At 43.6% G+C, this 15,157-nt stretch overlaps 1 protein-coding gene across 9 annotated transcripts in view; it reads right to left on the bottom strand.

Annotated features, from left to right (window-relative positions):
* Positions 1–12,999, bottom strand: part of AGBL3 (AGBL carboxypeptidase 3) — a 61,868-nt gene extending 48,869 nt beyond the window's left edge. For 5 of the 9 annotated variants that reach the window (XM_044997754.1, XM_044997763.1, XM_044997803.1 and 2 more), the window contains exons 1-5: positions 12,639–12,671; positions 10,875–10,977; positions 7,555–7,615; positions 5,979–6,161; positions 1,060–1,167 (exon numbers count right to left, since the gene is read on the bottom strand). In XM_044997754.1, the coding sequence (XP_044853689.1) occupies positions 1,060–1,167; positions 5,979–6,161; positions 7,555–7,615; positions 10,875–10,961 (439 nt within the window). In that variant the 5' untranslated portion in view covers positions 10,962–10,977; positions 12,639–12,671. Of the gene's footprint in view, positions 1–1,059; positions 1,168–5,978; positions 6,162–7,554; positions 7,616–10,874; positions 10,978–12,638; positions 12,674–12,980 lie in introns of those variants that run through there. The other 4 variants (XM_044997793.1, XM_044997783.1, XM_044997738.1 and 1 more) reach the window with 3 other exon arrangements.
* Between the last annotated feature and the right edge of the window lie 2,158 nt (positions 13,000–15,157).

Below are 15,157 nucleotides of genomic sequence, written 5' to 3' on the forward strand. Positions count from 1 at the left end.
AAGTGATAAGTTGCAAACAAGATACTGAGTCTCTTGCCAACATGTACCTCTAGTTTTATCCCTGCAATTATGGAAGAAAATCATTTTTAAACTTTCATACTCTCTTTTCTCAAATATTATGAAAACATCACTAGAGAGAGATTAATTAACAAACTAGTTTCAGGCTATTTCCCACTGATGTTCAGAAACTGCCTGAACTGCATTTTTAAGGTTGTTAATAACAAAGGTTAAGATTTTGTCTCGGTTATTTTAAGTAAAAGTCACAGACAGGTCATGGGCAATAAACAAAAATTCACAGGAGCCCTGACCTGTCTGTGACTTTTACAAATAATGTGGCAGGGGAGAAAGGGCCGCGGGGGGTTAGGAATGACACCTGGATCTAAATGGGGGGAACTGACAGCCCCTGCCCCACTGCCATGAAGGGGCACAGCCCTGGCACACAGCAGTGGCTCTGCCCCCAGCCGAAGCCGCAAGGGGTGGGCACACAGCACCAGCTCTGGCTACAGCAGCAGGGGACGGAGGGGGGGTGCATAGTCCCAGCTTCAGCTGAAGGAGTCGGGGCTGGGAGGGCAGGCACACAGCCCTGGCTGAAGCCGCAAGAGGAAGCAGGGGCGTGCAGCCCCGGCTGAAGCCGCGGGTTGGAAAAGAACAGCCACGGATCCTGCTGCAGCTCCGAGGAGGGCGCACAGCCCCTGCTCCAGCTATAGCCATGGGTCCAGGATGCACAGCCCTGGCTCCACCTCCACTGCTGACAGCTGAAGCCAAAGTCATGGAAGTCCAGTAAAGTTACAGAATCTGTGAGTTCCCTGATCTCTGTGATTAAATCATATCCTTATTAATAACATAAGCAGAACCCCTGGATGGGGAGAGAGCTCTAATTTATTTCTATATCTTCAGATATAGGAACTTATCCAAAACTCATTAAGTCAATAGGAGTCTCTCCTATGATTTTAAATTGGCTATGAATCAGGCCCCCCAAAAATAAAAGAAAACCAGTCAATCAAAATGGGTGCCAAAATTACATGCACCTTGAAATAACATTTCACAATGTGCTCCCACCTTCATCTGCTAAATAAACCACCGTCCCCTCTCTGGGGTATTGGTACAGTGGCTCGAGCTCCAGGCCTGTTGGTTGGTACAGTGGCTCAGGCTCACGGGGAATCCAGTCTGAGAAAGAAGAGACAGAGAGAGCTAAACTACAAAGGGTGTCCACCACAAATGAAGGCTCTGAAAGCTGCTCCTTGAGTCTTCTCCCTGCTTGCCAGGCAGCAACTTCAAAATGGTTTGTGGTAGGAATAAGTGAATCATGCCTTTTGGAAGATCAGAGTTTTTCTTAGGTTTATACAAGGGTTTTATCAGCTCATTCTTTACCTTGATAATTTGCCTTTAAAAAGATCATCTGAGTGGATGTCATGTTTTGGGGTGCAGTTCAGACCAGTAAGAAGTTGTGTCACACTGCCTGACCTGTAACCGGGGGTGCCTTAAATGTTCTGCTGCTGTGGCTCAGAGCCCAGACACCAACAGTCAAAATGGTTACAAGCAAATAAAAGTAAAATATGCTTTCTAGTGGCTTCCTACTCTATTGGCTTTAGTGGAATTACGCTTGATTTACAGTGGTGTAACTGAAATGAGAATTGAGCACTCAGTTCAGGCTATAGTTAATCAGTACTGGCTGCAGAGAACAAATAGTACAGAAATCTATCTTGTGACTCATGCCATCACCATTAATCTTATCTTGTGAATGAAAACCAGGTTGAAAAATTTCATGTCTCTGGTAGAAATCCACTGATGTGGCATAGTGCTACATTATTGCCATGGTTAAGAATTTTTATTTTTATTTTATTTTTATTTTTAACATACTATTCGTGAGAGGTATTAGACAGACAGCCCTGAAAGCTGAAATCCCTATTTACAATGTTAACTTCTGCCTTGACAACATGCCTGAAAAAGTGATCTGCAGAGGGGGAAAAAAGTGGCCTTCTGCCCTTTATTCCTCCTTTATGATGTATACAGGGGACCAAATTATTAACAACAACAAACAAGTAAGAGGGCCAGAAAAAGACCACCATCGCTAAACAAAAGTGTAAAGAGGCAGTTAAAGGAAAAAAGGCATCCTTTTAAAATTGAAAGTCTAAACCTAGTGAGGAAAATAGAAAAGAGCATAAACTTTGGCAAGTCAAGTGTGAAGGTATAATTAGGCAGGTCAAGAAAGAATCTGAACAGCAACTGTCTAAAACCACAAAAACTAACAGCAATTTTTTTTAACTACATCAGAAGCAGGAAGCCTGACAAAGTATCAGTGTGTCCATTGGACAATCAAGATGCTGAAGGAACACTCAAGGAAAAAAAGGCTGTTCTGCAGAAGCTAAATAAATTATTTGCATCAGTCTTAACTGCAGAGGATGTGAGGGAGTTTTCTACACCTGATTTCAGAGTGGTAGCCGTGCTAGTCTGTATCAGCAAAAAGAACAAGGAGTACTTGTGAAACCTTAAAGACTAACAAATTTATTTGGGCATAAGCTTTCCTGAGACATTCTTTTTAGATGACACATCTGAGGAACCATCTCAGATTGACGTGTCAAAAGAGGAGATTTTGGAACAAATTGATAAATTAGACACCAATAGTCATGAGGATAAGATGGTATCATCCAAGAGTTCTGAAGGGACTCAAATATGAAACTGCAGAACTATTAACCATGGTATGTACCCTATTGCTTAAATTAGCCTCTGTAGTAGATGACTGGTAGATAGCTAATGTAACACCAATTTTTAAAAAAGGCTCCAGAGGCAAATCTGGCAATTACAGGCCAGTAAGCTTAACTTCAGTACCAGGCAAACTGGTTGAAACAATAATAAAGAACAGAATTATCAGACTCACAGATGACCATGATTTGTTAGGGAATGTGCAGCACCAGTCAAAAACTCTAGCAGCACCAGTTAAAAACTCTAACAGAATGTTAGGAATCAGTAGGAAAGGGACAGATAATAAGACAGAAAATATCATAATGCCACTATATAAATCCCTGGTACGCGTACACCTTAAATACAGTGTGTAGTTCTGGTCGCCCTATTTCAAAAAGATATATTATAATTGGAAAAAGAATAGAGAAGGGCAACAAAAATGATTAGCGATATTGAACAACTTCCATATGAGGAAAGATTAAAAGACTAGGACTTTTCAGCTTAGAAAGGAAACAACTGAGAGGGGATATGATAGAGGTCCATGAAATCAAGAATGGTGTGGCAAAAGTGAATATGGAAGTGTTATTTACCCCTTCACACAGCACATGAATCGTGTCACCCAATGAAATAAATACGTAGCAGGTTTAAAACATACATAAGGAAGAACTTCTTCACACAATGCACAATCAGCCTATGACAGGTTTCAGAGTAGCAGCCGTGTTAGTCTGTATCCGCAAAAAAAACAGGAGTACTTGTGGCACCTTAAAGACTAACAAATTTATTTTAGCATGAGCTTTCGTGAGCTAAAGCTCACTTCTTCGAAGAAGCTCATGCTAAAATAAATTTGTTAGTCTTTAATCAGCCTATGGAACTCGTTGCCAGGGGAAGTTGTGAAGGCCAAAAGTATAACTGGGTTCAAGAAAGAATTAGATAAGTTCATGGAGGATAGGTCCATCGATGGCTATTAGCCAAGACAGTCAGGGACACAACCTTATACTACGGGTGTCCCTAAACCTCTGACTGCCAGAAGTTGGGAGCGGACAAGAGATCGATCACTCTATAATTGCCCTATTTTGTTTATGCCTTCTGAAGCATCTGGCACTGGTCACTGGGGGAAGACAGGATACTGGGCTAGATGGACCATTGATCCAAGCCAGTATGGCCATTCTTATGTTCTTATGACCTGGAAGATTTTTCATATAAAAATTAATAAGTACGTTTTCTTCCTGCTTGTTTTTTACATTAGAAATGTATATCCACTGGAAGATGCTGTTGTGACCAGGGGTCAGATGGGAGGGAGACAGGAAAGAGGAACGGTAGTGGTACTCTTCCAAGCTCTGACCACAAAATAAGACCCACCCACCTATCACTCACATCTGATTGTGCAGATCTTCAAACTATGATCACGCATGCTGTCTGAACTCCTTGGCTCAGCTCCCTCTCAGTGAGGTCCAAATACAACCATGATTCTGTTTGGCTTCCTTTGAGTGATGCCCTGCTGATATTTTGAGCTTGATTCCCCCTGGTGTGAGTTCAGCTAACATTTCTGTGGTATCTGTAAGGCTCTTTGGAATTGGCTCCTTCTTGACTAGGGACAGGAAAAAATGGCAGTACTCTTCTGAGGCCACTTGCTACCGGTGCCAGAATAAACTGCTATTCACAATATTGTGCAGCTCTTCATAATATGATATTCCCTCTCCTTTTATACATACTTTGATGAGCAGCGAGTTAACAATGTTGACATTTAAAGTACTATCTTTGGGCATCTGAGTTAGCATCCATTGAGATGAATGGATCATACCTCTTGGAATTATTGTTTTCAATTCTGCAAATATAGGCAGATTTAATTGAATCAGTTAGCCTCAAAAACATGACTCAAGTGTACCTCCACTAACAAAACAGATAGAGACTTACTTTTGCTTTTTAAATTAAAGTTCATGATTCTGGAAAACAAGCAGGCAGCATGAAAAAGGTGCTGTACTATGCTGTATCACATTCTACCACCATTTACCAGATGAATCTGAGTTCTGGTCATGACTGAAAAACTAGTGAAGTTATAACATCACTAGAGACAAGAGAATGAAAACTGGGAAAATATTTTTAGTAATTTTGTTTAAAACATTACTTTTTGTTTGGTTTTGACACCTATTTATCTCTAATTTCTAACGAGTGCTTGGGAGAAACATAGCTTTTGTTAAAGAGTGGACATCCTCATCCCTTCAATTAGATTGTGAAGGCTCAAAATATACAATCATGGGATCCCCAAGAAAATCTTTAGTTAACCCAAGGAAGATCAGACTTGATTTTTCTTACACACACACACACAAACTTCTAGAATTTAATCTAGCATAAAAAAGTAAAATGGGGCATAAATCTAATTTTTAAAATATCTTTTGCAGGTCTCCTTTAACTCTGACCCACAGAACCAAGTCTAGGGGCAAGAATGAAATTCCGACACTTTCCTTTGTTCTAGATATTAGACCACATGTTCTCTTGCAAGCCTTCTGTACAAAGAGAAGACTCCATTCTCTCAACTTCCCCAGTGGCACTCAACTCATTTCATTTTCTGGTGTGATTTTTGTTCTCCCTGAACAGACTTACTCAAGGCTGATCTTAGGTGTCAAGATAGATGCTGATTATATTAAAATCCATATGAACAGCAATTTGATAATTACATTTTTATAATACAGTTGTTTGTACATGTGAAATGACACACTCTCTGCATAAGAGAGACAAGATGGTGAGGTATTATCTTTTATTGGACCAACTTCTTGTTGGTGAGAGAGACAACTTTTGAGCTTACAAGGAGCTCTTCTTCATCTCTCTGAAAGCCCAAAAGCTTGTCTCTCTCACCAACAGAAGTTGGCCCAATAAAAGATACCTCAACCACCTTGTCACTCTAGTATCCTGGGACCAACACAGTTATTACAACACTAGATTCTCTGTATGACTGTTTCCAAAAATATAATTTTATTTATATTGTCAATTTTGACAACAAGTGTGTCCCTACGAAGTGGGTGATGGCAACCCAATCTTATACTACTCAAGTCAGCAGGGGTTTGATCACTGACTTTAAGGGGAACAGAATCAGGGCCATCAACAGTTCAATCTCACCTCAGAAAAGCGCATGATCTCCACATGATTGCTCCCAAACCACAGTGAATTTTATCAATAAAGCACAGGGACTGGCAAGGAAACTTCTTAATAGTATCCCATTAGCTTTGACAAAGATTAATTTGTAAAAATTATGAAGAGTTAAGTATTAGTATTATTAATGACCAATGTTTAGGACTTACCAATGTGCTCAATTCTGTCCCTGATGACCTCACATTGGTGTGGCCAACGTATTAAGCTCAGGTGACCTGCAGGGGATATGCCATAAAGATTGCGAGGCTCACGAAGCCGGGGTACCCATCTCCCAGAGTTATATGACAAGACAATCTGTTTTGTCCGTGGGAAAAGCTGATCACAAATGGAATCTATGTGAAAATGAAAAAATACACTAGTCTCTTCAGTCCTTCAAGTGACAGTATTCAAAGCCAATTGGTCTGAAACTAATGGATACTCCAGTACACCAGAATGGTTTCATGAATTTACTGTCATCCCACTGAAAAAAGGATCAATGCTGCATGCTATAAATCACCCTGAATTTAAAAAGCTGAGTTAAATGGACAGTGAATTATATCTATCACAAAATACACCAAGTACTCTGCTATAAGTAATAAATAGGATAAATATTTCAAGCCAGGGCCTTTCATTTGAGTCTTTGTAGATCTGTATTGGCAGCTTTTAACAAAGTTAGAAAGGATTTGTTTAATGTAATCTGGAGCAAGTCTCTTAGTTATAATTGTTAGGTGTGTTGAATGCAGGGGGAACAGGGGCACAACCAGAATTTTCCTAAGGAGCGGGGCTCAGGTAAGGTCACGTGCCAAGTAACAGAGGTCACATTCTGAGAAGTTCACATCTGTATATGGGGTTCCTCACCTCATATTGCCGCATGGCACATGTATGTCCTCACTAAGTCGCCATCTCTCCTTCTGGAGAGGGCCCAGAAGAGGCGGATGAAATAGCATGAGGAGATGGCATTCAGGGCTCTAGGAAATGGGAAGCTGGGTCTGGGGGTGGGAAGGGAGGTGGATGAGGAGTTCTGGCTGGTCTCTCTCACCTGGGTCCGAGACTTGGACCCAGGGAAGAAGCAGAGAATGAAGCTGTCAACAACTGGCCAGTGCAGGGCCATGAGCACCTCCAGGATGCCACAGACCCAGAAAACAAGGCTGCCATCTCCTCATGCTGCCTCCTCCATCTCTTCCACTTCTGGACCCACTCTGGAAGGAGAAACGGCAGTTTGACGAGGACTTTCATAGGAATTTGTTGTAACGCCTGTGGGCAAGGTTGAGTTAGGTCCTGGACTCATGGGCCCCTCTCTTGTTGCACCCCTGGAGGGAATTTTATCCTTTCAAAGTGTTCAGTTTGTTCTTGCTTATTACTTTCTCTGGGTCTGCTTTGTGTCAGCGCAACAAATAGAGACTGGGGTAATGCCTTTTCATCTCTGGGGACCTGGGTTCAAATCTAGATTACATCTAGAGCATGTAGAAAAGAAATTAGTTTAGCTGTCTCATTTTCATTCCTAGTGGATAAATGTTCACATCCTGAAGCCACCACACAATTTGGTAAAAACAATAGTTTCTGATCAAAGGAATGCAGCACATTATGACTGAGGTGCATTAACTGAACAACTGCGTGAGGAAGCATATATAGCTTTTGCTCAGACTACACTTGGCTCTTTTTTCACTCGCATGAGCACTATCGCTTCTTATCCTCCCTTGTGACCTTGCAGTGAAAGTGTATGGGAATAAATGGAGGGGTTCTAACCTGTGAAAAATGCACACTGCTCAAGATCTTCTGCCACAAATGGGTTAAAGGGATCTTCATCCTAAAAATAAGACAACAGATAGGCTCCTCTTATTTCTATTTAACCAAAAGGAAGCAGCAATAGTGTCCGTTCTGGTACATGTTCTAGAAGGATAAGTGGTTTTCAACAGTGAGATTACTTACTTGTTCATTATTATTATGAAGACAGTATATCATAATGCAAACATTTCAATGGTGGGGGAGAGGAGGACATGCCACTAAGGGAATGAGTTTCAACAAGCATTGCAAATATGAGGAACTGACCACTCTCTGCATAATTGATTGGCTTCCTTTTGGCCAATTACCTTGACAAATAAGCATGACTGAACATATTTTGCAGGAAATCTGAACAGAGCAGATGCCAACTCCAACCGCCCAGATAAACTATAGGAGACTAGAAGCAGGGCCGCGATCGCGATCTGCGGCAATTCAGCGGGAGGTCCTTCGCTCTGAGCGGGAGTGAGGGACCCTCTGCCGTATTGTCGCCGAATACCTGGACCTGCCGCCCCTCTCCGGAGTGGCCGCTCCAAGCACCTGCTTGCTAAGCTGGTGCCTGGAGCCGGCCCTGACTAGAAGGCTCAGAGGATTGGTAAAGGGATATTTAGTCTTCTCTCTTTGTTAACCAATTTGAAGTCACAGTTATAGCAGAAGTAACTGAAAGTTGCTGTTATTAATGGCTGTTCAGAGGTCTATGAAAAATGAATTTGACAAGTGTCTATATCACAAAAATTCCCAATTCCACACTTGGCATTTTTGTTGCCAGTTTCAGTAGAGAGGCCAAAGTTTAAAAGAGCCATGGAGAGCAAATTACTGTTTTGACCCTAAAGGTGATTTTGCCAGGTCAAGGTTGGAACACTCTGGCAAGGCAATATGAAGGAGTATGAACTGCTGCTGCTGCCTGTCCTGTACATTTTCACTTAATACAGTACTTAGTCTCTAGGACTGTCAGAATGGCACCCCTAACATGAATATCACATTTATGTAAAAAACCCACCTTCTTTCCTGAAATACCATGGAACATTTCTAACTCCAAAACTGTTTCACAACTGCAGCAGGAAATTCTGATTAATTTGTGGACACTATTTACATTAATATTTTAAATATTGTTATGAGCTGAGTTAAACTCTGCTATGGACTGAGATAAAACCTCATTGGAATTAATAAGTATGAACATGCCCTTCATTTAAGTTGTCTGTAAGGAACAGATAAGGGGTGACACCCAAAACAAGGCATAATGGAGTTTGCATAGAAACTAGCACCATGTGGGCAGAGTATGCCTCTCACTGGCTATTGCATGTGTGTGCCTGTGGTGAAAAAGACAAGCTGGAGTGCAGACAAGAAACTGAGAAAGACTCAGAAAGCCAAGCATCAGCCTGTGGCCCTGGCAGAAGGCTAGAAAAAAGGTTTTGAGGTGGGGATGCTGGCAGAATGAAACTTGGGCCTGGAAGCTCAGAAACTACTCCTTTTGGTTTTGGTTCTTCCTGCCTTTGCAGAACTTTGCACATACCTTGCAAATAAACAAGACTGCATCGAAGAAAATACCAGACTATCATCAATTTTTACTCCCAACTGGAACAACTTACAACACCCCGAACTTTGACTAGCTGCTTGGATCAAAAAGTAACAATACATGGTTTCTGAGAATTTACCTAGAACAGAAAAATATGATGACAAGATTTTCAGAAATGACTAAATGTTAATTTCAATTTTTGGGTGCCCAACTGAAAACACCTTATAGGGCTTGATTTTCAGATGATTGATGCTGAGCACTTTTCAAAAATCAGGATCCTTTACTGTGTCTCAAATTAGGTACCCGAAAATTGAGACATTCAAAATCAGTAGTCACTTTAACATCTTGGTCCCAAATCATTACTGTTGGGTTAACCCAACAGCAACCTAGTAGAGTTACAGAGTGGTAGCCGTGTTAGTCTGTATCAGCAAAAAGAATGAGGAGTACTTGTGGCACCTTAGAGACTAACAAATTTATTTGAGCATAAGGTTTTGTGGGCTAAAACCCACAAAAGCTTATGCCCAAATAAATTTGTTAGTCTCTGTCTGCATGCATCCGATGAAGTGGGTTTTAGCCCACGAAACCTTTTGCTCAAATAAATTTATTAGTCTCTAGGGGGTGCCACAAGTACTCCTCGTTCTTTTTGCTAGTAGAGTTAGTTCTCTGTATTGGCATGTGGGAGTCCTTGCTTTGATTCCATCATGCTTCCTCAGACAGTGGGGCTAGAAATACTGTGGAGGAGTGAATTCACAATCCCCACCCCCATGGAGAGCATGGTAGGAGGAAGGGTTTTACATTACTCAACAATGTAAAACCATACTGTTCCGAACAGTATCAGTGGTGAGCTCAAAGGGGGTTCCATCTAGTTCTGTGCTAAATGAGTGGTTTCAAAACTAGGGTCTATGGATCAACAATGGTCCACAAAACACTTGGTAGCTGTGGAGAGCTGGCTAGTTACCTGGTGTTGTCTCTCCTCTTGCTTTTGGCTGCTAAGCCATTTTAAAATAAGTTAAAACTACATCAGTGTTTTCATATTATTTTTTCCACAAAAACAACTGATGTAGTTGCCCCAGGGATGTTAATCACAAATGTGAGAGGAGATGTGCATGAGACAATGTCTTAAAGATTCAATCCACCCTATGAAAAAGTTTGAGAAAAGCATGAGAAAATATAAGGTATGAGGGAAAAGACAAACCTCTGGGCTCCCTCTGAGATGAAGAGAAGAGGAAGCAATTACCATCAGCATCATCACATACATCTCTCAGTTTTATTGATATGCCATGACATCACTTCACTACATGTTCGCAGTTTGGACATAATACAAAATAATGCTGTATTGGAAAATAGTTGAGAAACCAATCAGACCCCTGTGCAGACCTCAATCCCTGCATGAAGTTTGCTGTAGGACTGGGGACTGTATTTTTACTTTGTGCATCTGATAGCACTCTGTGTATACTCAGTTGCACTGGCAATTTTTCCCTGTTTGAACAGGATAGTGGAGAGAAAAATATTTTAAAAATAGGAAAATGTGGTTATAAACCCACACAAACTGACAGGGAAACTCAGAGGAAGGTGTCGTACCTGAAATTACTTTTAACTCTTTTTTTAAAAAAGTGGCTAGGTTTCCAGATCACAGGGCCTCTTTAAAGTGGGGAACTGGAATCAGATGTCATAAAGTTTGCATAGAAAGCAAATCATATTATACTGATGGGTACATTCTAAATAAATAAATATATACATACAAAAGGATGAAGGCCAAAGGGAGACATACCGAATTGTATTCATCACTTATTATGCGATTTATCAGCTGCTTATCCTTGTCTGAATCTTCTGACATAATCTTCAGAAATGTGAACATTAAATTGTTCTGCAGACTGTGAAATACATTACAATTTCAAAATGACGTTTTTTACACTTTTTCTACAACTGATTTCTACACAAATAAAAGGGCAGCAAGGGTGGGATTCTTCCTGAAATCTCTGCCTTCTATGAAAATATTTCTTTACAGTGACAAACAATTAGGCATGCCACCAGAGAGGTAGTCAAAATGCCATCACTAGCTGCATTCAAGGAAAGATTAAAACAAACACTAGAGGAAACCATAAAAGGAAACTCTTTTGAAAAGAGACCGGAATGGATTATAACTAGATCTCCTGGAAGATATTTGGGATGGTATTTACATTAACCTTTTCTCTAAATATTTCCCAATGTTGCTAATACCAGCACAGCTCCTGCTGTGATAGCAATGGAGATAGAGCTAGAGGGTAGGACTGGAATGTAGGCATCAGCAGATTTCCATGCCAGAGAATTCTCTAGGGCACTTTTCTCACAGACCCCTTGATAAAGGGAAGGGATGTGGTTGTAGAAGGGAGATATGCCACATCGTACTGTGCTCTGACTATTCTGCTGGCCCTAAGAGGGGCACTGCAACAAAGCAGACCTAGGCTGCTCTGATTTATGGCAGGGACTCAAAAGGTCCGATTGCTTCCAGAAACTGGAGCAAACGGTAAAGGTGATGCACAGCCATCTTTGCCTCTGCACTGAACAGAATTTAGCTTGGCTGCTGCTCGGAATCTAGGCCTCTGTTTATTTGATTCTCTTTCCCTGTGAAAAGATTCAGCTTTTGCAAAGTAGCAGTAGATTTAAACTGGCATAATTCTTGTTATTTTCACTGTTGTCCCCCAGGGATCTGAACAGCAGCATGAAACAGAACAATTTTCTCTATTTTACTTGGTTGGCAAAGTTACCAGCAGAAGTGAAGGCCTTGGAGCAGTGTTCTGCTGCCCAGTAAGATGATTAATGGTTTACATGTGGAAGGATTTTGTTTTCTTTGTGCTAGAAGCTTCAACTTCCAAAAGTGAAATAATAAATTCTGCACAAATTAATAGTTTAGGTCCCAGTCATCACCAGGGGTATCTAGGGAAGTGTGTTTTTCAGACTCTCTCTACATAACTCAGCAGGTTAACAGGGAGAAGGAAGTTCACGGAGGGGAAGCAGGCTTAATTTGTGCCTCTTAGTCTCTGTCCACCTCAGATGCCCTGGCACAGGCTTTCTTCAGCAGCTGGCCAGACACTGGCTGGCTTGTCCCATATGACATGTCTGACTCTCTCTCAGAGACTGGGGGCCGTTCTCCTGGAAGTCCCACCCCATCCTGTCCAGGCCCCATTCTACCTCCACTACACCATCCACAGCATCCCCAGTTGACACTCACACCAACAGCCTGCCATACACCCCTCCCTCCCTCACACCCATTCACCCCACCCATCCTGCCACACACCCCTCTCCCACTCACACCAACACCCCCATACACCCCACCCCCACTCACCTCTCCCCCACTCACACCAACACCCCCATACACCCCTCCCCCACTCCTCTGGCCATACACCCCTCCCCCACTCATACCAACACCCCTCCCCCACCCATCCTGCCACACACCCACTCACACCCCCTCCCCTCCGCCCAGCACCACCCTCCCCCTTACCCCTCTCCCTCTATGCTAATACAGGCTCCGGGCCCCTGACCGCGCACACCGTACCTGAGCCCCGCCCCAGCCCCGCCCCCTCTGGGCACGCCCCGCCCCGGGCCCAGGCGCGGAGCCCAAAGGGGCGGAAATCCCGCCCATGAGCGGCCGCCCGGTTGCCTTAGCAACCGAGTTCCCCGCCAGTCTCGCGAGAATTCTGCCCGCTCCCCTGCCCCCCCCGCGATGAGCCCCGCCCCGCGGTGTAGGCGCAGAGCCCACGTGGCGGGGGCGAGCGGGGTGAATAGTTCCCGGGTCCCTTCCCGCAGCGCTTGGCCCGCAACGTCCCCCTTTGCCAGGGACCCTGCCCCCCTGCAGCTGCCCTGATAGGAAGGAAGCCGGGCTGGGAGGGGGAGTTACCGTCAGCCCCCAGGTTGTGAGGCTGCCTCCAGTTCATACCACTGGCAAACCCGAACAAAGTTGGGGTGTTTCTGGCTTGTGAGCCTTCGGGTTTTGCAGCTTTCTTCTGCCCAGCTGTGGCTAGACACTTGCTTTAAATGGTTCCCTCTATAAAGCAAGGAAGGGGGGGGGGAGTCTCATGTAAACCCCGGGACTCCAGAAGCTGGAGCTTTATGATGCAAGAGTTGGCAACTCTGACACTAGTCTAGGCTGGGATTCTTGGCAAATCTGCCAATACTGCACTGCATGGCCTCCGGTGCAGCTACGGGTGGGTGTTGATGGGTATTGATGGTGGGAGGGGGAGCATTAGTGAAGCTAGCTCTCCAGTGGAAAAAGCAGAGTTGCAAATAGTGAGAGATTTTCCTGTAAATTGATCGTTCAAATGCTGCAGACACAACCTCAGAGGGCTGATCACCCTAGATCAAAATTTTCATGTGGTTCCAGTTGGTTACTAAGCATTTAAAAAACAAGTATTGAAATATAACCTGGAAGAACCAACTAAAATGTTTCAACTAAGGTTTCCATTTGAGTGATCAGAGACTGTCCTCGTTTCTCTAGAGCTGAGGTCTCAGGGTCATGAGGAATTGAGATTATTTAGGTGAGGCAGTGCACAAAGCAGCATGACCTAATGGCTAGAGTGTTGGACTAGAATTCAGAAGACTTGAGTTCTGTTTCTGACTTGGCCACTAGCCTGCTGCGTGACTTTGAACAAGTCACTTGACCTCAGCCTCAGTGTTCTGTGAAGTGGGGATAATGATATGGACCAAGGGTAGTCACCTGTGCACTCCTGGAATACAGGACATTCTAGTACGACTGAGAATGGTGTGGGCTTGCCCTCACTGGCATGACCTTGCCTGCATGGTGCATGTGATTTCAGACCGCATGGGGGATGCATTTTTGAAGAGCGTGCTGCTCCTCCTGTACTGATGTGGTGTGTGCAAGGTCATGCTGGAGGAGTGACACACTCTTCAGAATGTCATCTCCCCCTTATAGCAGACAAAACCACATCCAATTTTCTCTCGGTGCCAGATGGGACAAGCCTTAAAAAGCAGGACTGCCTAGTTCAGTGGTGCCCAACCTTGTTACACAGGAGAGCCACAAAACTAAGAACAACCTTGTGTGGGTCAAACAGATTCTACATATTTTAATAAGATTTAAAGTCACCTGTATTTGATTTATATTTTAAGTTCAGCTTGTTTCATATGTAATTAGTTTTTTTCTACGTACAGGTATTGTTTATTTACACACTTGTGTGACCTAAAATGATGTAAACACGATGACAAAAACTAATGAATTGCCCGTTAGTATATTGTGTTGAAGTAGGCCCCAGGCCTTACGAAATGCTCTGGTGAGCCCTGTATGGCCCATGGGCTGTAAGTTGGGCACACCAGGTCTAGTTTAAAACCAGTTGCATGGCCTGCCTAGACAACAGACAAAATGCTTTGAAATCTACTGAAGAAGAGAGCTGTATAAGAGCTAGTGTTAAGGCTGAAAGAAAGTTGTGATTTTTTTTGGTTCAAAAGTTGCAGCCACAGTTTGTTTAAGCTGCAGTTTTGGAGCGGTCAGCTCAAGTACCACAAAAGGTAGTGTGCAGGGGAGCAGGTGTATGTAGGCAGCTGTGGGGAGATAGGACCTAAACTTTTGTTTTGTAACTGACTAGATGTTGAGTTGGCAGCAGGGTCCTTTACCCTCCTATGGGGCTGGATACCCCTCTCCCCCAATTCTGTGTCTGGCTCTCTCCTCTGTATCCCCTTTCCTCCCCTCTGGCAAAGCACCAATGAAGGACAAACTCACCAGTGCTGCCCCAGGGTTGGGGCTGGCTTGCTGGGTGCTTGCAGTGCTTGGGACAGACTCTGCCTGTGGCACCATGCTGGGGCCTTGCTGACTCCCCTCCCCACTTATGGCTGGGCTCTGGGGTCTCTCCCTGCTCATCCTGCTCCTGGGTAGCCAGGTGGCCCAGTGAGCCAGAGGTGGGGGAGCCTGTCCCTGACCTGCACAGTTCCCAGGCCCTCTCCTTGTCTGCCTCCACCCCCACTCCCACCACAAGTGCCAGGGCACAATGCCACTTACTCAGATTTGGCCCAGATGCCCCTCCACATAACAGAGGGATGTCTGGGACAAATTGGAGCAAATGGCAA

The sequence above is a fragment of the Mauremys mutica genome, chromosome 1 (genome assembly GCF_020497125.1).
Source record: "Mauremys mutica isolate MM-2020 ecotype Southern chromosome 1, ASM2049712v1, whole genome shotgun sequence".
In the NCBI taxonomy this organism is placed as follows: Eukaryota; Metazoa; Chordata; order Testudines; family Geoemydidae; genus Mauremys; species Mauremys mutica.